Raw genomic sequence first — 27,552 nt, 5'->3', positions numbered from 1 at the left:
GCCTACTGTGTGCCAGGCACTGTGCCAAGCACTGGAGGTTTGTTTTGTTTTGTTTTGTTTTTTGTTTGTTTTTAAAGGCAAAAAATAGTTTTTACTGCCAAGGAGCTCACAATTTGGGGGTGGAGACAATGTGCAAACCACAATGTACAAGCAAAATATATATTGAATAAATTAGAGCTACGCTAATTCTAAACTGGAGAATTCTGTGTGATTCTTTTTCATATTTGCTCATAGATACTCCATGCTAGAGGTCTTCCTCTTGGTATTTAGACATAGGTAGGTGTGATGTTAATTATGTTAGTGAGAGTTAAAGATCTTCCCCACCCATTAATGGGCCTGCCCATTAAGGGAAGTTTAATTAGGGGAGATCTGCTTTGTAGGAAGGCCCACACCTTTTGTTAATTTCTAACGAGGCACTGGTTTTCATGGTTTGTGATGTTAATATAATCAAAATTATCCCTTTTTCATTTCATAATGTTCTCTATCTCTTATTTAATCATAATTAATCATAAATTCTTCCCTTCTCCATAGATTTGACAGGTTAACTATTCCTTGCTCTCCTAATTTTCTTATGTTATCACCCTTTATGTCTAAATCATGTACCTCTTTTCACCTTATCTTGGTATACTGTGTAAGATGTTGGTCTATGCCTAGTTTCTGCTACAATATTTTCCAGTTTCCCAACAGTTTTTGTCAAATAGTGAGTTCTTATCTCAGAACCTGGAGTCTTTGGGATTATCAAACAGTAGATTACTATGGTCATGGACTATTGTGTCTTATGTACTTAACTTATGCCACTGATGTACCATTCTGTGTCTTAGCCAGTAGCAAATAGTTTTGACTATTCCTGCTTTTTATGATACAGTTTTAGATCTGGTACAACTAGGCCACCTTCCCTTGCATTTCTTCTCATTAATTCCCTTGATGTTAAGGACCTATTCGTGCTGACCTCAGTTGTCTTTAGAATCTGTGGTCTGAGAGGTCAGGAAGTCACCACTGCTGCCACTGATTCAATGGCCCGGAGGACTCCTGGTTTGCAGGGGCCTGGTCTTCACTGATTTGGCTTGTGCTTCTCTCTCACCTTGGTGCAACACACCTTTCTGCCAATCATCTAAGTTGTCGAGGAGGAATATTGTTTCACTCTGTCTTTTTGTGGGTTCTGTTGCTCTAGAATTTGTTGAGAGTTATTATTTAAAGATATTTTGATGAGTTTAGGGGAGAACTCAGGTAAGTCCCTGCCTTTACTCTGCCATCTTGGCTCCCCTCCCCCCATGTAATTCTTAAAGAAGGTGCTTAATTGTGCTATCCCTCCTTTCTTACTCCTCTGCCATTTTGTTGTTGGTCAGTTGTATCTGACTGTTTGTGACTCCATTTGGAAGATTCTTGGCAAAGATACTGGAGTAGTTAGAAATTTCCTTCTCCAGTTCATTTTACAGATGAGGAAACTGAGACCAACAGGGTTATGTGATTTGGTCAGAGTCTAACAGCTACCAAGTGTCTGAAGCCAGATTTGAACTCAGGAAGATGAATCTTCCTGACTCCAGGCCTGGCACTTGGATAGAACTGTGCCTGTTCTAACATGCCTTTTGGTGGATCACAATTTCTACCCATCGTAATTACTAATCCCAGGGTTATACTCCATATATAATGCTCTCCTTCACTTTACAGGTTATGGGGTTTTTGTTGTTATTTGTTTCTTTTTTAGAGCTAGCACATGAAGCTGTTTATTTCCTTCTGGCTTTCCTCTTCTCCATCTCTACTTTCCTATGCAGTGCAATAAACTTTGGAAACTGTCTTTAATTCCCAAATAGAGGATATGACCTACTAGAAGAGATGCCACAAAGAAGGTATAAATGTAAATCTCTTGAGCATCACCTATGCTCTCAATACTGGAACAAACTTAAGATGAATCAAGAGAATAAAAGGAAATCAAGCTCAGAAACTCCATATCAGGTCAATTTGAACTTACAAGACTCATCTCCAGCAGAAAAATGAAGGTAACATTAAAACATAATAGAAGACTAGGGCAAGTGTTGGCTCTAGGTGACTGATGTTGAAACCCACTTACTCTCTGATGAGAGATGGAGAACTACAGGTGAAGAACCTTACGTCTTCTTTCAATTTGATTGCTTTTTCATAGAGGTTTGCTTAACTTTGTCTTGTTTTGGTTTCTTTAGAAGGGGGAAGTTGGGAAGTGATTGTTGTGTTAAAAATAAACAAATTAAATCAACATTTAATTCTTTTAACAGAATATGCAGGATCTTACTAAGGAAGCCAGAGAAAAGGAATAATGTTCAAAGTTAAAAACCAGCAAACACAAATTTTGTTCTTAAATTTGCATCAAAAAGTTTGTTCCAAATGTTTGAAACTGTAGGTGACAGTGTAGGAAAATTGCAATAAGTTGTTAAAATATTCATGAAGTGTATTTGCCTCACAATACAATGAATTTTGTAAAAATACCTGACAAATTTACTTTGCAACACAGTCTGTTAAAATGATAGGTCGTAGGAGATTTTGGGAAGAGGAGGCTCATCTCTGAGTAGAATCTGATTACGTCCAGTACCCAGAATGAAATCCTGCCTCACTACTCACATGTAGATCTTAGTAAACAGCCCTTATGCAGTAGTATCCAACTTGTAATGCAAGAAACATATGTGTCTCATATGTTGACAAGCATTAGAGAAAAACAAAAGTCTCTAGCCTCAAGAAATTTGTAATCTCTTGAAAAGTAACCACATATATACATAAATAAATATCAAAAGTAGGAGAAGATGCTAACAATTGGTCATAGGAAGGAAATTTTCATAGACTTTGACTTGAATTTTGAAAGGAGAAAAGGAAAGACAAATCATCATGAGGGAATACATTGTGGTTACGGGGTGGTGCTAAAGATAATATTGATTTTAGCAAACAGGTAGGTGGCCAATTCGGTTAGAACATAAAATATGTGCAGAGAAGTAATATAAATAAGCCCGGAAAAATAGGTGGGAGACAAATTGTGGTGAATCTTAAATAACTAATGAGTTTTAAATAAAGAAAAGTTTATATTTTACTTGAGAGGTGATAAAAAGCCACTTTAGGGTTTGGGGGGTAGGTGAGTAATATGGCCAGATCCATACCTTAGGAAGATAATTTTGATAGCATATATTGCTGAATAGAACAGAGAGATGAAGAAACTGGAAGCAGAAAAACTAATCTGATAAAATTTGATGACTGCTGGGTTGTTAGTAATAGAAAGGAAAGGAACACTTCATGATAGAGTTCCTTCTGCAGTTGCTCTATTTTCATGCTAAAGTGATAGGTCTGAGAGGAGGCAGTATGGCAAAAAAATTGCAAGACAGCACCAGACAGCGAGACAGAAAGCACTTGGGTTTGACCGTCACTTTTGAGCTCCTGTTACTGTGGGTTAGGCAACTCAATTTTCTGCATTTCAGCTTCATTTATCGTGAGGGAAGCCCTTGCAGACCTTATAGACTAACATAGTACTTTCCAACATGGTCAGTTACAATGAAACAGACAGGTTGTAGAAGGGGTTGTAAATGGGAGACTTAACTATGAAGAGTGTCTAATTCATTCTAATACCTAGAATTAAATTCAGACCCCAAATACGTACAAATCTTAGTGAAATCAGGATTGAGTCTGTTCAATCTCTCTACAGTTTCACTGCCAATATTTGTACAAGTATCTTTTAAGGTTTTTTTAAAGTTTTCCAAACAATTATGGTTAAAACTAAAAATGTAATTAATAGCTCCAGCAGAAATAAATTTGAATTCTGGACTCTTGAGCAAAAAATTCCAGAGACTCCCTTCTTGTTTTATGCTACAACCAAAACAAGAAGGTCTCTTTCACTCTTTCCACACACTCTTTGCTTTGGTACTTTCCACTATAACACAAGGGCTGCTCTCAGGGTATTTTTGCCAGTGATTGACCCTAGGTCTATACTGGTGTCCTGGCTTCATGCTGAAATCAGCCCTGCAGCAACTTCGACTGGTAATGCTGCGCTCTGATGCTCACAAAGCCCGATTGTTTTAACACCTAAGCCTCTGTTGACAAGAAATGAATGGGTATAAAGTGTGGGAACAAATTAATGATATGCAGGGGAACCAGGCTAAGGACTAAAACCTTTGAATCTGGCCTTGGGGAAAGTGAAGTTATAGTAGAGAGTTGGTTTGGAAATCACAGGAGAAAGTTGGTCTGGATTTTTTTTTTTTAATTGATAATCTGGCATCAATTTCCCTATTAAAAAATGGCTTTCCTTTACTCCTGAGACACGGTTATCTTTGCTTTTATGTTGTGTTTTCCTGAGATTATTAGCTACTCAGTATATTGTCTACTGCTTCTTTGTCCTTGGGAGCTGTTGGTGTCTAATAGTAAGTATTTGACTGTGGATAACTTATGGTAAATCCATATAACCAGTCACTTGCCAGGTTCACTGGAGGAAAGCCCTTTGCAGACTCATTTGCTAATAAGGAGTTTTCTGTCCATGTTTGTGATCCTTTGTCACTTTGCTCTTCCTCTTGTTCTCGTGGGGGTGTTTCTTCTTATTACAAATAATTCCTTTTGTATTTTTCTTGTTCTTTTGCGTTTCCATCCATGTCTTAAGGGTGTGATTATGTGGGCTGACACAGAATTTTCGATGATGGACATGGAGGCTGCCAGAAAAAAAATGGAGGGGAAGGAGGAAGACTTTTAGGAAACATAAATAATTGAAAACAATGTAACGATTACTCATGTACCCCCTTTTAAGTATAATGTGTTCTCTAAAACTTGGTTTTATATAGCAAAGTTAAAACCAGAGTGCAAGTTTGTGGCCTTCTCCTGCCTAAGAAAGAATGACAATATGGCCAGTGAGATGAGATGAGAAATGTAGTTCTTTCTCAAGAAACAAGGGATAAAGGGAGTGAAGAGTAACTCGCCATTATCACAATAATAAACATTGGCTCTCTAGCTCCTCAAGTGTGGCCCTTTATCTCAGTCCAAACTTCACAGAACAAATACCCCTAAATAAAAGGATTTGTTTTGTAAAACTTGGATTCAGTCAAAAGGCTGCACTTAAGGACCCAGAAGGTCACATGTTACTTTAAGTTCTCCACCCCTGAGTTCTATATGGTCTTATAGACTAAAATTTTTTCTTCAAAACAGATTTCCTTCCCTAGAGATCTCTGTGAATAAAACAGTCAGTTGGGTTTCAAGAAGGAGGTAGAGAAATAGAAAAGATGATTGACATTTCTTGGTTTAGATTCTCCCTTCTAGGCTTTATTGGTTCAAGTTCTATCTCTTCATAGACAGGAAGGTTTAGAATTGTAAGGGAGACAAGAGGTTACCTGCTCTGGAGCCTCATTTTTCAGATGAGGAAACTGAGGCCCAGGGAGGTCGATGATTTGCTCAAAGTCACTTAGTGGTAAAGTCAGGATTTAAACCCCAACTCTGACTCCATATCTGATGTTCTTTCAACTGTACCAAACTGCTAGACATATTGCCGTTTCTTTCCTTGGCTACACTTAAGGAGCAAGACTAACTCTTCTAGGAGAATAAAATTTTCATCACCCCAAGGATACAGCAGCACTTGAGAGGGGCTGGAAAAGTTGAGGGAAGTGGAGGTTGAGGGGAAGGTAGCATAGAGATTTCAGTGAAGCTGTTTATGTCTCTAAGGATCAATGAAATCACTTTCCCTTTGTCATGGGCAAAGCTTCTCCCCAGGTCTAAAAATCCAAATCCTTATTTCTCCACCCTGATATTTGCTTAACTTGAAGATAAGAAAGGGGATTGGGTGGACTGGTGATAGGTGGAAGCTATTTTCCTCTCTTGTGTCAGGAAGGTATGACTACATTGCATCCCAATGAGTGTCTCAGGGGGAGGGACAATTTCTCTAGAAGAGCACTCTTGTTTTCATTTTTCAGTGGTGGTTGTTGGGTTTGTTTTTTTCTGATGAGTACAATGTATGTTGGTGAATAAAGAGCTGACACCTGTAACAGGTGTCACTTGTAATTCACCTGTAACAGGTGAAGAATGTGAAGGATATCTATTTCTTAATAGGGCAGAGATATGACAGAATATGTTCAAACCTACTTGCTTTGACATTGTATGAAGCCTCATTGAAACTCACATGACAGCTGGTAGGTCACAAACTCCATCAGCTCTTTGAAAGTGACATCTTTTCACTTTTGCTAAAAGTCTTCTAGAAACCTGATGGGACACTTCTGTGCAACAGTTGGAGGCTACAGGGAGAATGGCTAAAAGAACAAAAGAAGGGGAATGTTCAGACTTTGCATCTCATATGCCCCTTACCTGTTTCCAGTGGCAGTTTCTCTGAGTCTAATTTTTTCAACCTATAAAATGAAGGGGCTGAAATAAAAATCAGAGGTAACCTGCAGTACATGAACTTGTAAAAATTTTTTGATAACTGTATTTCAATTTAATTGGTTTTCTTTGTAAGCCCTATGTACTTTAATTTATGCATTTAAAAATATTATTCTGAGAAGGGGCCCATAGATTTCTCCAGATTTCACCAGGGATCCATGATACCAAAAAGGTTAAGAGTCCCTAGATTATACAATCCCTGAGTTCCTTTCAGCTCTAATGTTCTCTGAGTTGAATCCTAAACATAGCACAAAGACAATGTCAATCCAACCCTCATTAAACCACAAATATTTACTGAATTCTTTCTGGGTACTAAAATATATGGAGCATAAAGTTGATCTCTGCCCTTCAAGGAGCTTACAACCTTGGTGGAGAATTAAACATTCACACATGAAAAATTAGACAGCAATACAGTGCCAACCAATGATGTCATATGCCATTAGAAGTGAATCAATACCTGACTGCATGAAAATCCCTTACCCCTACTACGATTCCATGTTCTCCTCCCTATGTAGTCCAGCCCTATTCTGCCACAGTCCTTACCAGTCAATAAATCAACAATAATGTCTTAAGCAGATAATATGTACCGGGTAATGTGCCAGGTCCTGAGAATAGAAAGAATAAAACAGTTCCTGTCCTCAAGAGACTTACTTTCTATAGGGGGAAAAGACATGTATACCTCTATAGAAAATTTTAAGATATTTATAAAATAAAGCTACTGCAGGGGTGGGGGGGCAGAGATAAAAGTAGCTTGGGAGGGGGTCTAGAGAGACTTCATTTAAAATTGAAGGTAGTAATTGAACTGAGTTTTGAAGGACACAAGGAAATTTAGAAAGTGGAGATGGAGGTAAGGAGGGGTTTCATTCCAAATGTTGAAGATGGTCTTTGCAAAAAGACACAGAAATAGGAAATGGAGCACTGTGTGTGAGGAAGAATAAGAAAGACAGTTAGACTAAATTGTAAAGGGTGTAATAACAAGCCCAGAAGGTTGGAAACAAATTGTGAAAGTATTTAAATGCCAAACAGAGGAGTTCGTATTTTATCCACAGGACAATCAGGAATGACTATAAACATCCAGAAAATCTACCAAACTGAGTTCTGATTGGGAATTCCAGGGAAAATAAATTACAGCAAGTCATTTTTCCAGTCCTAGTCTGCATAGAGAGATAGAGCAGTCTGTGGACACTGAGGACATGGTCTAGCCAGGAACCACTTCACAGAACACAACTGTCAGAGAGAAGCTATGCACCTTGGCAAGAAGTCCCAAACACACACAGAGGGGTCTAAACTTGTGCATAGTACAGAGATAGGTGCCAACTGTCAACTCTATGGCTCATTACCAAGCTCTTTGTCACAACTCCAGAGTGCTGTGACTAGCAGTGGTGTTCTAGGTTAAGAAGTAACCACAGACCCTGGTCTGTGTACTGAGAAAGGATCAAATTCAGAATTGAATAGCACGTATGTGGTTCTGACCCCAGAAATAGAGAGGGATCTCAGTTTCAGCATCCAACTCCTTTAAAGCCTGTAGTAGAATAACCAAGGCAAGAATTCCAGACCAAAGCATACAGTACAAAGACTGCAATTCTGTCACTCTGAACCAGCACAACTTTCCAGGGGGCTAAGAGTAGTTAAGTCCAGCAGCAGTTCACTAAAACTCCAACTGGGGCAAGTCCATAAATGTGTTACACAGACCTAAACCCTGGTCAGGAGCTTATAGAACTCAGACCATGAGAGAAGAAATCTGACTTTGTCCTGGACCAAACCACATCAGGTATACTGAAAGCTTACTGGTCCCCAGCATGAATTATCCCTGTGATATTGAAATAATTCAATACTCAATATCCCCGAGAAAGCAGCAGTAGGATCAACCCAGACATTCTCTCCAGAAATGTGCAAAGCCTGGTCCCAATATAAAATTTGAAGTCAGAAAGTAATCCTGAAGAATGAATAAACAAAAAGAACCCCACCATAAAAAGCTGTTACAGTGACAGGGACATCTGAAACACAAATACAGGAGAAGAGAATGCCTCCAAAAATACACAAGCTAAGCCTTAAGGAATGACACAGTTTGGGTGCAAGTTTATCTGGAATCCCTGGAAAAGATGAAGCAAAAATGTTTTAAAACTATGAAACTTTTAAAAAACAAATTAAATGAGAGTACTGGAAGAAAAAAATTGGGAAATAAATAAGTTAGGATAAAAAGGAATTAAAAAGGGGATTAGTAGCTTGCACAAGAGGTACAAAACCTTACCTAAAAACAAAGTCTCTGAAAATTAGAATGTATTAAATAGAAGCTAAGGATACTATGAGACAATAAGAAACTTTAAAATTAAAAAAAAAAAAGCAACTGGAAAAAAAGCTTGAGGAAAATGTAATGCTTCTCATAGCAAAAAGAATTGATCCAGAAAACTGTTAAGGAGAGATCATTTAGCCATGACCAAAAAAAAAAAGCCTAGATGTAATTTTTCAAGAAATCATAAAAGAAAACTATTGAAATCTTTTAGAACCAGAAGGCAAAGTGGAAACAGAATTCTTTGGCCACCTCCTGAAGTGAAGGCACATAATAGTCAAAATTCTGAGATTCTAGGTCAATATAAAAATACTAAAATCAGTCAGAAGGAAATAATTAAAATATGGAAGAATTACATTCAGGATCATAAAATATTTAGCAGCTACCACATAAAGGAGTGGAGAGCTTGGAGTATGATATCACAGAAGGCAAAGGACAGACTTACAACCAACAAAGAATAACATACTGAGAAAAGATGAGGTCATTTTATAGAGGCGAAAACTGAGGTGTTATGTAAGTAAATTTCCCCAAGTTATCTATGTAATAAGTGGCAGATTTTGTGGTTGTTCAGTCATTTTTCAGCTGTGTTCAACTTTTCGTGACCTCATTTGGGTCTTCTTGGCAAAAATCCTAGAGTGGTTTGCCATTTCCTTTTCTGGCTCATATTACAGATGAGAAAACTGAAGCAAACAGGGTTAGGTGACTTGCCTAGGGTCACATGGCTAGTAAGTGTCTGAAGTCAGATTTGAGCTCAGGAAGATGAGTCTTCCTGACTCCCGGGCCAGCACTCTATCCTCTGTACCATCTAACTGCCCAGTGCCACTAGAGACAGTCATAAAAATGTGCTGAATAGGACCAGTGCAAGTGTTTCCTACCTATCTAATGCCCATTGGGTCTTTACAGTTGCATGGGAAATGAATTTATTCATTTATAGTTGATTTTCTCTAGTCTATTCCCTAACTTTTCACCTTTGCTGAAGTCTATAGACACTTAATAATGCCTGAGAGAGGAACTGCTCTGGGAAAAGATGAACTGGTCTAAGTAGTGACCAGAGAATGTAAATCAGAAACCAGCGAGGTCAAGCCAAAACACCGAATATAAAGGGTGAACTGGAATGTGGGAATTGAGTTGGCAGCAGTTCCAAATCTGAGGAAGTTACAGAGAACACACTATGAAAGGGAGTGCAAGGTGATGGCAAAATGGTAACCCCACATTCTTTGGTTAAAAAAGGACTCTTGTACCTGCCTATGTTGATGATGCTTGGTACCTCCTTGTTCTGCTGTATTGGGTTGCTATAGACTTTAATATCATCTTTAGATATTACAAGAGCTCAAGGCCATGTGACTTGGTACAAGAGTGTAGAATGGGAAGCCTCTACCAAATTGGGGACATCAGTGTTCTGCACTGGTTCCTACATCCTCTCACTGGAGTCCTTACGCTCTCCCGTACTAGATACAGCACTGTCATCTCTGTAAGAGCAGGATCTTCTGGACTTTATTCTCTTCTTACACCTTCATCATTAGCAGGGGTGAGCAAAGATTCAATAAATTAAGATTCAATAGATTTGGAGGTGAGGTTAGTCTATTACTACAAGAACCAATGGAACATGGGGCAGATGTGTTATGGGAAGGGTAGATGGGTCTCACTAGCTGAGAGATGAGGAAGACTGAGCCAATGCTGTCTTCTTATTTGTGGCAAGAGATTATGAGAAGATATCACCTGCCCTTAAGGGCTCTCTGGAGGTATAATAGAAGTCAGCATCCCACTGTGTGATACTTTGGCTGTTTGCTGTATGTGTCCCATGCTGCTTTAGGCAACCTATAACACACGCAAACTGTCATTGACTACAGAAACTGTAGTGTTCAAGGGGAAAACAAGGGAAAACCGGAAGAAGAAAGCTGCTGTTTATATATAAAGAGTGTGTTTAGGGGGGACAAGTGAACCATATTATTATGATAGATGTCATTTTGTTAGTATGCCAGATCTACTAAGACTAGTTGGGTTTGTGTGGTTGGAAAATGAGGCCTGTAGGGTGAATGATCTCTTGGTCATCCAAATTCTGGTTCTCATAACAATGTATATCTTTGCAAATTGTGGTATCTTGGGATGAAGGTGACAATGCAGTTGAATGTACTAAGCGTTAATGCTCAATGGATCTGGCATTGGTTAAGCCATCAGGAAACCTGATGATATTATAGGTCTTTATGGTCAACTTTCTACAATCTGGCTTCCATGCCCACTTCTCTATTGAAACCTCTCTTGCCAAAATTACTAATTACTTCCTAATAGTCAAAGAATGGCCTCTGATTATTTGACTTTGCCAGAGGGAATTTTCTTTCCTGGGTCTTCAGTAGCTGGGATTTCTGAGTAGTTAGGGGCAGAAGCTGTTGCCTGACCTTATCTTCATAGCTTGCTCTCTGAAATTGTGGCTATAGAGTTCAGAATAGTAGAATTGTTCTTGGGGGCACTGCCATTCACAGGGCTCTTGGGTTCAAAGTCTTCAGCTGAACTCATTGAGATCTGAGAGGAAGTGATGGTTGAAGTGATGGTGGCAATTTGACTCATGAATGCCTGGGTGCTTGCTTAAAACATAACACATATAAACAAAATACACATATACACATATGCACACATACATGTAGCTTATATACATATATGTATGTTATATATGTATGTATGCAGATATCACAAGAAACATGTGTGTAAACATGTCTACTTGCATAGACATACAAATATATGTGTGCATATACCTTAATGTGTGTACACATATCAAATTATGTAGGTATATACATATATGTATGTGTATATATAAACACACCATCAAGGCACCCTGAGGGACAGATAGGAGGAGACAGCTAGTAGACATGTGCCAGAAGAGTTAAACCATCTGAATGAATATGTATATTCATTAAAGAGAGAGAGAAAGAGAGATAGACATCTAGCCCTGGTGACTGAGGTGATTGTAACAAACTCACTGAGTGCAGATGAGTTTGCCATCTCACTTATCTTGGGTTTCAAAAATATTCCAAATAATCATTGCTCCTTCTTCTTTTCCTTCTCCATAATCACATTCTTTCACTCACCAAATCTTTACAGAGACTCACAGAATCTCAGAATTAGTAGATTCAACCTATACAAGGATCTCCTCTACAACATTCCCAACAAATGATCATCATTCTACCTTCATTTGAAGACCCACAGAGAGTGGGATCCCACTCATGATCTCCTGAGACAGCCCAGTACACCCTTAAATAGAAAGAGCTGAAATTGCTTTTTCCTTATAAGGAGCCTATAAGAAAAACCTATTTCCCTGAAAATTCCAGTCTTAGCTCCTACTTTTGTCCTCTGGGACAAACAGAACAAGGAATGGGGAAGAGAAGAAGAATCTTTGTTTTTTCAGTTCTGATTGTAAGACTTGGATTCCCCTTCTTTGTTACTTTCTCAAGGCATTTCTTACAACAGGTTTCCTAGGAAGACAACAATCTGGTAAGCAGTAGAAGAGAGATGTTCCTGAAGCCCTTTCCTCTTCTCCTGGAGGACAAAGAACCACTTTGTGCGGAAGAAGTTGTTATTTGGCTCTGGTTGAAATATAAACATTACATATTTTCTGTAGGTTCACTACAAAACCCCCTGTACCTTCCATACTTCTTTTAAGAAAGATCTTTGCAGCTTCATTCTTCTTTTTGCTAGTTCTTGGGGCTAAGGGAGCTCAGTTCCCAGCTCAGCCTCCTGGATGAGGTTTACTTTCCCATGTCTTCTCAAAATATCAAGTTCATTGGTCTTAATCGGTAATTAACATTTTGCTGCTGAGCCTTGATTGAAACAGTAGCTGTTTTGATTCTCAAGCAATAATTTAATTATCAGCAAAGCACCCATCAATCAAATCTAATTACGTACCTCCTTCCTCTTCTTTCAGATCCTTCTTGTGTACTTCTCTGGATATCTTGTTTTCTGCTTAACCTGAGAGTAATTTTCCTCTCTTCCTCTCCTACACCCGAAACAGCCAATCAGTCAATTATCTCTCCCATTTAGACATTTACTAGCTGTGAGACTCTGAGCTTTCTAAATAACAGCTATCATTTGTACAGGACTTAAAGGTTTGCAAAGCGCTTTACATACGTTACCTCATATAATCCTTTCAAGAACTCCATTTTGCAGAGGAGGAAATTAAGGTTGAAAGGGATTAAAAATGACTTCTCCAAAGTCACCTGGAATGTCTGAAGTAGGAATCCAACTCAGGTAGCCACCATTAACTGAAAATGATTTCTCCTTCCTCAAATGTTCTAATGTATTTTTTAAAAAACTTTTTCTTTTTTTGCCTTTACCACAAGTTATCTACTTTTTTATATGCTTGTATCTCCCTTCCTACACACTCTCTTTCAGATTGTAAGCTTCTTGGGGTCAGGTCAGAAGCTATTATTTTTCACCTTTGGATTTCCAGGACCTTACACAGTGCCTAACACATAGTAGGTACTCAATCAATAAGTATTTTTAAGTATCTACTTCAAGTCAGGCACTGTGCCAGTTGCTGAGGATAATAGATGTTTGTTGAATCAAATAGCAAAAGTCAAAACAAATCATCAAATGAGTAGAAGAGTTCAGAATAGAAAGAAACCTAGAAAGACAACAATCTGGTAAGCAGTAGAAGAGAGATGTTCCTGAAGCCCTTTCCTTTTCTCCTGGAGGACAAAGAACCACTTTGTGCAGAAGAAGTTGTTATTTGACTCTGGCTCAAAGGGAAGAAGTTGTTATTTGGCTCAAGGCTACAATGGGAGGGCTTTTTTTCCTAATAGAAAATGTCTTTATTAAATGAAAGCTCATTTTCCTTAATATTTGATTGCAACTATTTTTTAAACTGAAAACTAGCCAGAATTGTTTCTTTGCATCTGAAGAGTTAACAGAAAGTTCACTTTAATTATAACTATTGAAGACTGTAAAACCATAACAGTTTTACATTTTTATTACATTAATTAAATTTTAATTGCCATTAAAGTGAGTGAAGCAATTTAGAAATTAATAAATATTTATGTCTTGAAAGGGCTTCATGAATTTTAAATATGATAAAAATTAAAGTATTGCATCTTCTGGCAAGTGATGGTCTGAGATACTATTTTTTACAGAAGAGACCTGAGTTAAGTATTTTCTCTACCATTTATTAGCTAGACAATACAGTTTCAGGCAAATCGCTTCATCCTTCTGGTACTCAACTTTCTTTTCTGTGAAATGATGGGTGCTGGGTTTGCCAACCTCAAAGGTCCCTTACAGATGTACACCCATGGGAAAAATAACTTGACCTGAATTTTGAAGGATAAGTACATTTTGGATTCAGTGCTATTCAACAAGCATTCGTTGAATGCCTACTATACTGTGTGAGATAACATGGTGAGTGCTAGTGAGACAACAGAAATGAAACAGTACCTACCCTCAGCAAACTTACATTGCCCTGGGGAGAGACAATATGTATACAGAGAAATATATACACCACATATACAAAGTAAATGCAAAGTGATTTGGAGGGGTGGGAGAGCACTAAAATTTAGAGGGGGAGGAGGGGATCAGGCAAGGTCTGAATGGCAGATAGCACCTGAACTGTGCTTTGTAGAAACCCTTTGTAGAAATCCTTCGAAGCACGTGAGGCAAGAGAGATACAGGGACAGATAAAACTAAGTGGTAGGAGTATCCTAGGCTAAGTTGCTGCAAGAGTAAATTCCAGGAATGGAAAGTATTCACCTAAACTCTATACCCTTAGGCCCATTCCATATTCTTTGGCCCACTCTATACCCTTTGGCATGTACCAAAGATATCAGAGGCAGAAGGAAGAGACGCATATGTTAAAAAATATTTATAGAAGCATTTTTTTCTTGTGAAAAGTAGTCAATGTAGTTAAAGACAGGAAAATAGAACAGTTTGACTCAATAAAAAAGAAAATGAATTAGAGGAACTAAATCTGGAAAGATCAGAGTTAAACATAAATGCCAGGCTAAGTAGGGACCTCATGTACAGATAAGGTACTGGGAAGCCAGAGAAGGTTCTAAGCAAGGGAATGCTTTAGAAATGGTCAGAATTGGTCAGACAGTGGTAAGAACGAAGGATTGACCAGGGAAAGAAGGTCTAGAGACAGTGAGTGAAATTAGCAGTCAGTCACTCAATCAGTTAGTCAAGAAACGTTTATCAAGGACCAGAGGGTCCTTGACCTTGGGGAGCTGGAAGGAACCATTTCCTAGAACCCTTTCATTTTACAAATGAAAGAAATTGAGGGTGCTAAGTAACTTGCTGAAGGTTAAACTTTTTGATTCTGGTAAACAGAGTCCCCTAGTGGTTGGATAGAGTTTGTTTTCTTGCAGTTTATAAAGCAGACAATTTTCCCATAGAAGTGCCAGACGGGACAAGCAATTTCAAAAAAGATGGCGATTCTTTTAAAAAGGGGGATACTTGTTCACTCTATTTGAAAGCCTTATCAAGGACAAGGTAAAAGAGGCAGTACGTGCTTTGCTAAAATAAATGGTAACAAGATCAGAGTTTTGGAGCTAGAAGTGTCCCTGCAGGCCACCTAATCCAATCCTCTCATGTTACTGAGAAGGAAACTGAGACCAAGAAAGACACACCTCAGTGCCAAGAATAATTTACACCACAGCGCTATTTCTAAAGGCAAGTGAATCACTACACATAATTTGCAGTAGAGAGCCTGATATGCAATTGGTGAACATGCTTTCTTACCCAAGGTCACCCAATTAGTAAGTTGACTAGATTTGGAATTAGAGGAGATAGTTCAAATCTTGGACCTGATGATTACAGGCCATGCAACCACAGGCAAGTCACTTAACCTAAAGAGTTTAAGTTTTCCTTCCATAAAAGAAGGTGTTAGACTGACTGCCCTCACCAGGCATGCCTACAATTAGATGGTTTCTCATCTGTAGTTTGATTACATAAATCCATCAGTCATAGCTTTCAAAACTTTAAGGCTTGCAAAACACTTTCCTCATAACAATCCTGTAAGGTAGATAGTGCAGGTGTTATTAGCCATTTCCAAGACAGAGGAATTGAGGCCCCAAGAGCCAAGGGTCCCAAAGGGACTTGTCCAGAAGCAGTCATTGTAATATCATAAGTTATGAGGCATCATCACATAGTGTGTGGGTAGCACAGTGGATAGAGCAGCTGGTCTGGAGTCAGGAACATAGGGGTTCAGATCTGACCTCGGATACTTATAAGCGGTGTGATACTGAATAAATAACTTTACCCCTGTTTGCTTCAGTTTCCTCTTGAGGATTAAATGAGAAAGTTCTTGTAAAATGCTCGGCACATGTAAATTTAGCTGTTATTATTATTATTATTATTAATTACCTTTGTTATCATTATCTATCCTGGACTGGAAGCCAGAATGACCTAGTTTCAAATGGTGATGCACTAGAAAGAATTCTCAATATGGAGTCAAACAAACTGGGTTTGAATACTGGCTCTGCCACATCTTACTGGTGTGACTTTGGCCAAATTGATTAATGCCTCTGGGCCTCAGTTTCCTGTAAAATTAAGGGATTGACCAAGAGTAACTGTAAGGTTCCTTCCAACTCTTTATCTCTGATCCTACCTACTTGTTACTTGGGGAACACTTGGCAAATCACTTAGTCTTCCTGGGTCTCAGTTTCCCCATTTGTAAAATGAAGGTGTTGCAGCTCATTGATCTCAAAGGCCCTTTCAACTTTAAAGTTATGATGTAGAGATGGAAAGATTGTTCAGTTATTTAGGTCAGCTCTTGCATTTTGCAGCTAAGGAAACTAAGACCCAGAGATATTAATGGTTAGTGAATTGACTAGATTTGTAGTCAGAGGACTGCAGTTTATATCTAGACCTGATACTTACAAACTATTTGACCATAATCAAACCACAATTTAGGTTCTATCTTTATAAAAGAAGATGTTTAACTAAATGATCTCACAGGCCCTTCCTTCTCCAAACCTTTGATGCCATGACTTGGGGGAATCCTCAGGAAAGTTCCTGCACAGAAGGTTGAGAACTCCTGTACTACATCATGAAGCAACATAGCAGAGAGGTTGAAAAGGCCACCTGTTACACAAAACCCAACCTAAATATGGGTCAAATTGGCCCTTTCAGTTTACTTTTGGGTGTAACAAGAAGTCCAAGTTGTGCCAAATAGTTTGGTGCAATGAGCTCCAGGGTGGTTAGAATGTGGAAAGAATGGAGAGAATGTGAACTTAAGTCAGGAAAGTCACAGATTCAAACTCTGGCTCTCTGACCCAGTCACCCTTCAGTCTTACAGTACGGCCTTGGGCAAGTCCCTTAATCTCTACGAGGCTTGGTTTCCTTATCTGTAAAATGTAGATAATGCTGGTACCACTGGACTTCAGAGGGTTATTGTGAAGAAAGCAGTATGTGAATGTGAGCTCTTGCTATTTTATTATTATTTGTATTAAAGGGATTAATTAATTCTGGGTGATTGAAGAGTTTATATATGGGGCTGTATTTTTGACTAACTGTGGGCCCTCATGCTCTCAGGGTTTAAAAAGAACCTATATTTAAAATCAGGGTCTTGGAGAACAATGCTGGGAGTCAGTTAAGCATCAAGCATTTATTAAACATCTACAATAAAAATGGCCAACATTTGTATGGTACTGTACGACTTACAAAGTGCTTTCCATATGTTATCTTATAGCATTACTCTGTGCTAAGCACTGGAGAAAAACAAACATTCCTTGCTCTCCAAGATCCTCCAGCATAGTGAAGAAAACTTGCAATAACCAGTTCCATAAACAGTTTATAGGGTTTGTGGTTATTCAGGTGTGTCTGACTCTACATGATTCCATCTGGGGTTTTCTTGGCAAAGATACTGAAGTGGTTTTCTATTTCCTTCTTTAGCTCATTTTACAGATGAGGAAACTGAAGCAAACATGGTTATTCAATGACTTGGCCAGGGTCACACAGCTAGTAAGTGTTTGAGGTCAGATTGGAACTCTGGGAGAGGAGTCTTCCTGATTTCATACCTGGTGTGCTATCCATTTCACCACCTAGGGTAGATGGAAGATAATCCAAAGGGGAAAGTGTTGGGTTCAGGAAGGAGAGTAGGGTGAGACAGGGACAGGAAAGGTCTTCTGCATAAGGTAGGATTTGAGCTGAATCTCAAAACATTACATTTAATTGCCCCCAAACTGGAAGCAACCCAAATATCTAACAATAGGGGCACAGATAACTAAATTGTGATACCTTACTATTATTAAAACTAACAAGTTTAAATATCATTAAAGCTCATAAGTCAGAAAAATACAAAGAAATCTGGAAAGACTTTTAGGAAATAACTTAATTTTTTTTTATACCAGACCTGCGATTGTGTTGGTATAAGGAAACTTTTAGTGAGAGACTGCTACCAATGCAGATCATCTATTTCCTTTGCAAATCAAGAGTCTTTGCGGGGACCACTCAGGGATTAAGTGACTAACTCAGGGACATACATCCCTTTATACCAAGAAAAAAGTAAAACCAGTCCCTGCCCTTAAGGAGCTTACCTTCTAATGGGGGGAAACTACATGTATATACATGGTATAGAAAAGATATATTCAAAAGAGGTAGAAAGCAACCGTAGAGTAAAACGTCCAGCAGCTGGGGGGGTCTGGGAAAGGCCACTAGGAGAAGGTGGTGTTTGAGCTGAGTCTTGAAGGAAGCAAATGATTCTAAGATGCAGAGGTGACCAGAGAAAATGTCATTCAGGAAATGTCTTGCTTGATTGCATGCAAAGTTTTATACGTATAACCTACATCAGATTGCTTACTATGCAAGGAGGCAGGATGAAAGGTAAGGAGGGATAGAGTTTGCAACTTAAAATTCTAAAAAAGTCAAAAATTTTTTTATATATAATTCAGGAAAAATATTATAAATGAAAAAAGAAAATATTCCATTCATAGAGTACAGCCAGTGCATAACTATTGGAGACAGTTGTTGGAGCATTGTTGGGTGTGAGGCCAGTGTGCCTAAATCATAGAGTGTAAGGACAGAGGAAATGCGAACCAAGACTGGAAAGATAGGAGGGAGTCAGGTTGTGAAGAGCCTTAAATGTCAAACAGAGGGGTTGGTATTTATAATAAGGATATTAATAACAACTGGAGTTGGGTGAATGGAGGGTGACATGGTCACTTGTGTGGAGGATGGATTAGAGAGAAAGAATGGAGGCAGCCAGACTAATTACTTGGCTCTTAAAGTAATCTAGGCTAGAAGTAATAAGGTTCTGAATTAGGGTGACAGCTGTTTGAATGGAGAAAGGAGACTTCTCTGAGAGATGTTGTAAAGGCAGAAATGACATTTGGCACCTCTTATGTAGCAATGAGAATGAGCAGGCAAGCATAACACTGAGGTGTGAGCCAGGGAGACTCATGGTGGTGACTTTAATGGTAATAGGACAATTTGGAAGGGGGTGGGGGTGGAAGTGAGTTCTGTTTTGGACTTGTTGAGCTTGAGATGCCTGTGAGACATCTGGTTCAAGTGTCCAAAAGGCAGTTGATGATGGGAGACAGGAGCTGGGGAGAGAGATTAGTACTGGATATATAGATCTAGAAATATTCTGATAAGTGAATCCATGCAAGCTGACCAAGCGAGAGAATACAGTGAGAGAAGAGAATAGGTCCCAGCGACCCAGAACCTTGGGGGACACCCATTGTAGTTGGGAATGCCTTGGATGAAGATTCAGCGAAAGCGACAGAGAATGAGCAGCTGACAGGTAGTTACTGTTTGTCCTTCATTCTCAAAGGGTTCCATGACATCAGGAAGGTGCAGGTGAATTAGATTTAAGTGAAGGAGGGTTGTGCAAGATCACCAGCCTCACTCTCACTTCTGGAGTCATATGGGTCCAGTGGCAAGATATAGATCAGTACACTGGAGATGGCCCCAGATGCAATGGGAAACCTGGCCCTTTTTAAGTTAAGGTCTTTCCCAGGTCTCAGTTTATCTGGGGCAGTGCCAATTCAGTGATTAAGTCTAGGTAAAAATAAGGCAAAGAATGGCTTTTTTTACCTAATGAATAAATAAATAAATGAAATCTGGGACGGGAAGACCCTCTGGTTTCTCGCCAAAATGAAAACAATTTGCTATTTACCCTCACTCTGAGTCATCAAAACTCAAACAATGACCAAGTGAGACTTGGGCTGGGATCTATTATTGGCCAGTCAATGAGAGCCAGAATGATTTGGTCCATAAAAAAGAAATCTAGCCCATAAATCCCAAGATATCTCACTAGGTTTCAGTGATCAAAATGTATATTCCTTCGGGCAGAGCACTTGCAGGTAAGGGTATGATTCCCTATGTGAACAGAGAGAAAGGAGGGAGAGAGGAAGGAGAGGGAAGAAAGGAAGGAAGAAAGAAAGGAAGGAAGGGAAGGAAAGAAGAAGGAAGGCAGGGAAGAAAGAAAGAAGGAAGGAAAAAAGGAGGGAGAGAGGAAGGAAAGTAAGAAGGAAGGGAGGGAGAAAGAGAGGGAGGGGAGAAGGAAGGAAGGGAGGGAAGAAGGAAGGAAAAAAGGAAGGAAGAAAGGAAGGAAAAAAGGAAGGAAGAAAGGAAGGAAGGAAGGAAGGAATTGTGTTGACCAACTGGAACTGACCAACTGGGTCCCCAGTGAGATAGCTGCTACTACTGACAGATTGTTGTTTATCCTTCATTCTTGAAGAGGACCATGAGATGTCATGGAAGGAGACGTCATGGCTTGCAAGTGAATTGGATTTAAGTGAGGAAGGGCTGTGCAAAGTCACTCAGCAGATAAGTAGGAGAACCAAGAAAGAGCAGTTATGAAAACCCAGAGAGGAGAGAACATCAAGGAGAAGGGAATCAAAGGTATCAAATGTGGCAGAGATATCAAGAGAGGTAAGGACTGAAAAAAAGGCCATTACCTTTGACAACTAAGAAATCATTAGTAACTTTGGCATGAGTAATTTCAGTTGAATGATAAGGTTGGAAGCCATCATTTAGACTACAGAAGGTTTAGGGGAGAGTGAGAGAAGAGGGGGCAGTTTGGTGGTGAAGTGGCTAAAATAGCAGGCCTGAAGTCAGAAGGACTCATCTTCCTGAGTTCATATCTTGTCTGACACTTGTGTGACACGGGCCAAGTCATTTAATCCTCTTTGCCTCAGTTTCCTCATCTGTAAAATGAGATGGAGAATGAAATGGCAGTCCTTCCAATATTTTTGTCAAGAAAACCCAAATAGAGTCCCAAAGAGTCAGACATGACTGAAAAATGACTTAACAACAACGAAAAAGAGGAAGTAGAAGTACCAAGTATAGATTTTTTTTCAGAGTTTTTATGAGAAGGTGAGGAGAAATATAGAATGACAGCTAGTGAGAATGGTAAGATTAAGTGAGAGTCTTTTTTTTTAAGTTTGGAAGGATGTAGGAATGCTTTGTAGGCAAAAGAGAAGGAAGCAGTCGATATAAGGAGCAATTAGAGATTGGGGTGGGGGGATAATTATGGGGCCAATCTGTTGAAGATAGAAGATGAGATCAAGGGTTCATGTAGAGGGGTTGGCCTTAGTTAGAGGAAGGGTCAGCTCTTCATTAGAGACAGTGAGCAAGATGTTGAAATAATGACCAAAGAGTTCAAAGGATACAGTTAGAGGTAGTAAGGCATAAGGAAGGATGGAATGATAAAATGAGAGGAGAGAGAAGATGAACTCTTGGTGAATGGTCTCTGATTCTTGTGAAGACAAAGTCTTTAGCTGGAAGGGTGGGAGAAGGTAAAGGTGAGGGAGGCTTGAAGATAGGAGAAAGCTTAGGGTCCCTCAGGGTTCTCTCCAGGGCCTTCTTCTCTTCTCCTCCCATACTATTTCACTTGGCAGTTCATCAGCTCCCAAGGATTTAATTACCACTTCTATGCTGATGATACTCAAATCAACCTTTCCTGCCCTAACTTCTCAACTAACCTTCCACCACACATTTCCAGCTGCCTTTCAAACATCCATAACTGGATGTCCAGTAGATATCCAAAACTAAATGTCCAACCAGAACTCAAAATTTTTCTCCCTAAACCCTGCCCCCTCCCCATCCTAGCTTCTCTAATACTGTCGAGGGCAACATCATCGTCTCATTCCCTCAGAGTCACAACCCAGAAGTCATCCTTTATTCCTAACTCTCTCTCACCTCCAGCAGCAAATCTGTTGTCCAGATCTATGGATTTTATCTTTACAACATCCCTCAGTGCTCCCCTTTCTCTCCTCTTACCTTGCTGCCATTCTAGTGCAGGCCCCTATCACTTCCCTCCTTGATAATTGCAATAGATTGAGATTGGGTCTGCCTGCCTCAATTCTCTCCTCGCTCCAATTCATCCTCCATTCAGCCACTAAAGTGATTTTCCTAAAACACAGGTCTGATCATGTTACCCCCAATCAGTTAAGTCAAGAGGCTTCATATTGTCTCCAGGAGCAAATACAAATGTTCTGTTTGGCATTTAAAGCCCTTCATAATCTAGGCCCTCCTACCTTTCCAGATTTCTAACACCTTACTCCCCAACATGCACTCTTCCATCCAGCAACACTGGTCTCCTAGCTGTTTCCTGAACAAGAAACTCCATCACTCAGCCCCAGGCATTCCCTGCCTAAAATGCTATCCCTCCTCAACTCTACCCACTGAATTCCCTGGCCTCCTTTATGTCCCAAATAAAATCTCACATTCCGCAGGAAGCCTTCCCCAACCCTTCTTAATTCCAGTGTCTTTACTCTGTTAATTATTTCCTTTTTATTTCCTACATAGCTTGCTTTGCAGATATTTGTTGGCATGTTATCTTCCCCCATTAGATTGTAAGCTCCTTGAGACCAGGAACTATCTTGTTCTTTTTATATCTGGTACATAATAAGCACTTAACAAATGTTTATCAATTAATTGATTGGCCAGCTGTTGTGGTTACTGAAATAATTATGGAGGAATAGAAGGACTTTCTTGCGTGAGTGAAGGCCCAGTTGAGATTAATAACGAATATTTGTAATGGACCTAGTCCTCACTGAAATGTGTCTTCCAGCTCCATTCAATAATAAATGACAGGAGTAACAGGGGATAGTACAGTAATCCAGAGCTGGGGTTTGGAAGCCATGATCAGTGGCAGGACAAGAGAACAAGGGGTTTAAGTGTAGAAGATAGTGTAGAGCTGAAATGGCTCACCAAGAAGTCAGGATTCAGAAGGAAGAAAACGTATCCTAACTAAAGGTGATGATCTGGGAAAATGCTGAGGGGCTGGAAGGATTAGAAGGTGAGGCAAGGATGAAGAATACAGTTAGAGGTAGTAAGGCATAAGGAAGGATGGAATGATAAAAGAATTTCAGAATTCTTGAAACTGAAAATAGAATACTTATATGTGATGGCAAAATTGAGGATAATGACCATCCCTGCATATGGTGGTGGTACCATAGTGCATAGAGTACTGGAGTCAGTAAGACTCATCCTCCTGAGTTCAAATTCTGCCTCAGATACTTACTAGCTATATGACCCTAGGCAAGTCATTTAACCTTGTTTGTCTCAGTTTCCTCATTTGTAAAATGAACTGGAGAAGGAAATGCAAAACATTCCAGTACCTTTGCCAAGAAAACCCTAAATGGGGTCCTGAAGAGTTGGGCATGACTGAAACAACTGAACCACAACAGAGTGGAGGAGTCAATCGTAAGATCTGGGTAGATTGGGGAACCAAGCAGTTGGGATATTTGTGGCAGCATCAACATGTATACTGAAGACTCCTTGGTCTGAGAGCAAGAATCAGGATGAAGACAGAGACAATCCTTGAACTCATTGGAAGGAGAGAGAAAGTTCTAGGGGTCAGTAGAAAATGACCACCAAGATCTGGACTGGGTGATAAATTTGGATACTGTGAACTTCAAAGGAGAAAAGGTTGATGATTAGTGAAGGTGGAGGGTGAGAGGGGAGAGTCTGAAAGTGGCTCCCTAGGGTGCAAAGAATATTATGATTCCCCTCCTAGGGCCAGTGAGTTGGGATGTATTGGAGAAAATGCAACCAGCACTGGAAAGGGTGACCAGACATGTAAAGTCTTCTTGAGGAAGTCTCTCATGCAATAATGCAAAGTAAAAAAAATAAGGAACAGAAGTAGAAGGACAGGCTCCACGCTATTAAGAAAACATAAAAGAAGGAAGGACTAGCTAAAGACTCATAAGGCTGAGAGGGGTTGGAAAGGTGCCATGATACATTAGGCACTAAAATTAATTTTGAAGTAGATTTTTATTAAATTTAGCTGATTGTATGGTTGGTCAATGTTAAGCTTTAAATAAAACATTTAATTAAAAAAGGTGGGAGATATGCATATTGATGCCTCCTGGCTAAAACACGGGGCACTTTATCATTTTAATGTCAGTGTACTAGAAGTCCACATCATTTCACCCCATAAAACTGTGCATGATGATATATAATGTTTTGGTTCAAGGCCACTTAAACTAGAGAGACATTTTTGTGGCCGTAGAAGAATTTGCTGAGTCTGCAGGAGCCAGCAACCACATCAGCACTTGGAGAAGGCTGTGACTACAGCCAGAATTTACCCATAAAGCAATGCTACCTTTGGGTGGCATCCAACGCCTGTTTATGAGGGTCCAAGGGTAAGCCAGCTGCTCTCCAAAGACTTAGGCAGCTACGTTGACTTCTTCAGGTCACAGATGTGTCACCTAGGTGTCTGACTGGCTATTGAGTGACCCACCTAACGTTATAGGGTTGTAAATGACATGACAGCCCTGTGGGGTTGCAGTATAAGTGCTTTTTAAAGAACAGCTGGCAGAGCTTGTCCTCCAATTCTTTCTCTCTCTGCTACTCGGCTGGTGCTGCTGTTGCCTCTACCCTTAACCCTTCACTCTTTCCTCTTCTTCCTCACCTTCCAGACTCAAGGGATAAAATGGTGGCCCTGACAGCTGCTGGATCTGAAAAGACCCGAGGGCCTCACGTTCATATGGTCATTATAAATTCTACCCGTCCCAACATTCTCATTCTTTCTCTCACCAGGCGTAGCAATGAAATGGTCTCCCTCTGCCTTTTCCTTACCCTTCCTTATTCCACATTGATTCCCTAAACTGCCCTTCAAATTTGCCCTTAATATGCAGCTTAACCTGATTTTACTTTTTTAATTAAATTGATTTTTTTCAGTGAACAAAAATCTATTTTCTCTCCTTTTCATGTCACTCCCTTATTGCAAAAAAGAAGAGCTAACCCTTGTAACAATCCACATAGTTAAACAAAACAAATGCCCACGTTGATCACATCCAAAAACATGTGTTTCCTACTTAACATGGAGGCTTGCTTTCTTTCAGGAGGTGACTTAACTTAGGTGAACATACCTCGACAACGTGATACGTTCTAGCCCTCTAGCACATGTCTAAGATTAGGTCTAAGTCTGCCCCTCTTACCCCATCAGGCAGCCAAATGCTCATTCTCACCCTTTCTCCTCAATTTATCACTGCAGTATCATGGAGACAGCACCGAATCAGGATTCAGAGGGTTTGGGTTCAACTCCCAGCTCTGTTGCTTTTACCTTTGTGACTTTAAACAAATCATACACCTCTCTGACCTCCATTTCCTCATGTGCAAAATGGGAGGCTTGGCTTCAGTGACTTCTGAGGTTCCTTCTAGCTCCAAATCCCAAGAATATGCACATCACAGATGTACTTGACCTTTTCAGGGACCTACAGTCTCCTCCCTACATTCCCCATCAGGATTCCTTCTTTGTCCCATACCACTTCTGGCCAGTATTTGATCATCTCTCCCTTCTGTAACATGTCCTGTCTTCCCCTACCTCTCTTTTCCAGATGGGAGGTGGCAGAGAAACTTAGACGCATGCCATTTTAAGGAAACAATCTCTGCCCAATGAAGTAATTTAACTGGAGCAAAGTCAGCATGACAAATCTTACTTTTTACTTCAGCTATATAAAGACATAATATTGATAATGAGTTCCAAGAGATAGCAGAGGGTATATTTGTTCATTCTCATATTTGTCTACAGAGATTTTTTTTCCCAAAAAAGTTATATGGAATCAGGAAGAACTAAGTTCAAATCCTACTTCAGACACCAATTGTGTGACCCTAGGCAAATCACTTACCCTCTATTTGTTTGAGTTTCCTCATACTTAAAATGGAGATGATTGTTATGAGGATCAAATGAGAATATTTATAAAGTGATTTGTAAACCTTACAGTGCTAAATAAATGCTAGCTATTATTATATTGAATTGGTCTATGCAGCTTAAAGCTACTGTACTTTCCCGCTATCGATTGGTTAGGAGCTGGGTAGAAGACATTCTGCTTAGTGAATGCTAGAAGAGCTGCTACAGGTTTTCTGTTTAGCACTATAAGCAAGGAAAGTTTAGCTGCCATACCTTCGTCCAATAGCCAGGCCTTAAGTATCTGAAAATCCTTCACAAATGTTAACTCTTAAGGTGTAAATGCCTGGAAAATGCCAGCTCAGCACCTAGCCCTGATGCTTAGTAGCTGCTCTCTTCCACCTTCCCATGATAAAGGCTACCTTAGCCCATATTTCCCTTTCCAGGGCTAGCCCCAGATTTCAGTTTCAAAGAGTCTATAAAATAGATCATGGTCAAGATCTGGTCACTCAACTCGAAGGAGGAAGGACTGACTCTGGCAACTGGTAGGTGGCTTCCCAGTTAACAAGGAATAAGGCAGCCCCCTCTGAAATTCTCCTCCTGTGGAGTTCAGATTTTAACCTTATTCCTGTCTCCCAAGTTGGGAGTATTCAAAGAGAGCTAAATCCTTCCATCCCAGGAGTCTTTCCTTTCCAACTCTGACCTGAAAAATCATAAGCATTTCATTGAACCCTCTGACAAAGGAAGCCATCTTCTGGAGGAAACCCAGCACCCCACCACTCACCCTCTGAGGCCTGAATGATCAAGAGTACAGTGGCAGCCAGGACAGCAGCTCCAGTTGACCCCATTGCTCTCCCCTCCAACCTCCTCCTGGGAGCTGGCTTTCAGGAAGCAATAGGCTTCAGGTATGCCCGAGTCCAGAGGGTGGATGGAAAGATAAGTGAGCTGAGCCCCACCCCCCAAGGGCTGGTGTCATACATTTCTCATATTTCCATTTCTGAGGGAGATTGCGTTGGACCACTGGCCAGACAGGGTTTGTGGGTACACATGCGTGCATGCACACACACACACACACACACACACACACACACACACACACACACAAAATACATGAGATGCCAGACTGGGTAGATAAAATAAAAGTTGGTTCCTTCTGGTTACCTACTAAGGGACTTGGATAAGGAACTTAAGTGACTAGAGGAGGCTCAGGACATGGGTTCACAGTTGGCTCTGGTACTTTCTAACCATGTGACCCTAGGCAAATCACTTAACCTCCTCTCTGGGATTTAGTTCAATGTGATAAGCTTTTTTTTACTTCATAGACATAATAGACATAGACATAGATATAATTAGGAAAATGATTTCTACATGTGTAAAGTGATTTTTTTCATTCTTATATTTTCCAACAACTTATATGAAACAGAGAAATAGTGTCCTTTAAAAAAAACAACCATTTGGCTTGAGTTGGTCCATGAAGTCTAAAGCCACTGTACTTTTCTAGCTACCACTTCCTTTAGTGCTCATCTGTAAAATGAGCTGCAAATCAATGATCTCATGATCATGAAAAGACAATGGCTGTCTCAATTTAATTCAATTTAACAAACATTAAGTGTCTACTGTGTGTATTATACTGTGCTAGACACTAGAAGAGTTACAAAGTTTAGAAAAGACCCTCTCCTCACTCTCATATAGTCTAGTAAGGGGAATAAAAATACATTCCCAGAGAACTAGAATACATAAGTATATTAGAGAGTAGCCAAAGAAAGCGTCATATTGCAAAGGGAGATGAACGTTACCAGTAGGGGACTGGGGATATCTGTCTGTGGCTAGCCTTTAATGATAA

At 39.8% G+C, this 27,552-nt stretch overlaps 1 protein-coding gene across 1 annotated transcript; it reads right to left on the bottom strand.

Annotated features, from left to right (window-relative positions):
* Window positions 1-4,193: 4,193 nt before the first annotated feature.
* Window positions 4,194-26,624, bottom strand: CCL28 (C-C motif chemokine ligand 28). The gene is made up of 3 exons (XM_072605696.1): window positions 26,494-26,624; window positions 6,107-6,233; window positions 4,194-4,652 (listed from the first exon to the last, which is right to left on the bottom strand). The coding sequence occupies exons 1-3, from the start codon at window positions 26,555-26,557 to the stop codon at window positions 4,463-4,465; spliced, it is 381 nt and encodes a 126-aa protein (XP_072461797.1). The 5' UTR covers window positions 26,558-26,624; the 3' UTR covers window positions 4,194-4,462.
* Between the last annotated feature and the right edge of the window lie 928 nt (window positions 26,625-27,552).

Source organism: Notamacropus eugenii, chromosome 4, assembly GCF_028372415.1.
Source record: "Notamacropus eugenii isolate mMacEug1 chromosome 4, mMacEug1.pri_v2, whole genome shotgun sequence".
Lineage (NCBI taxonomy): Eukaryota > Metazoa > Chordata > Mammalia > Diprotodontia > Macropodidae > Notamacropus > Notamacropus eugenii.
The sequence above is the reverse complement of the archived record's forward strand: the minus strand, read 5'-3'. Positions and strand labels throughout refer to the sequence as shown.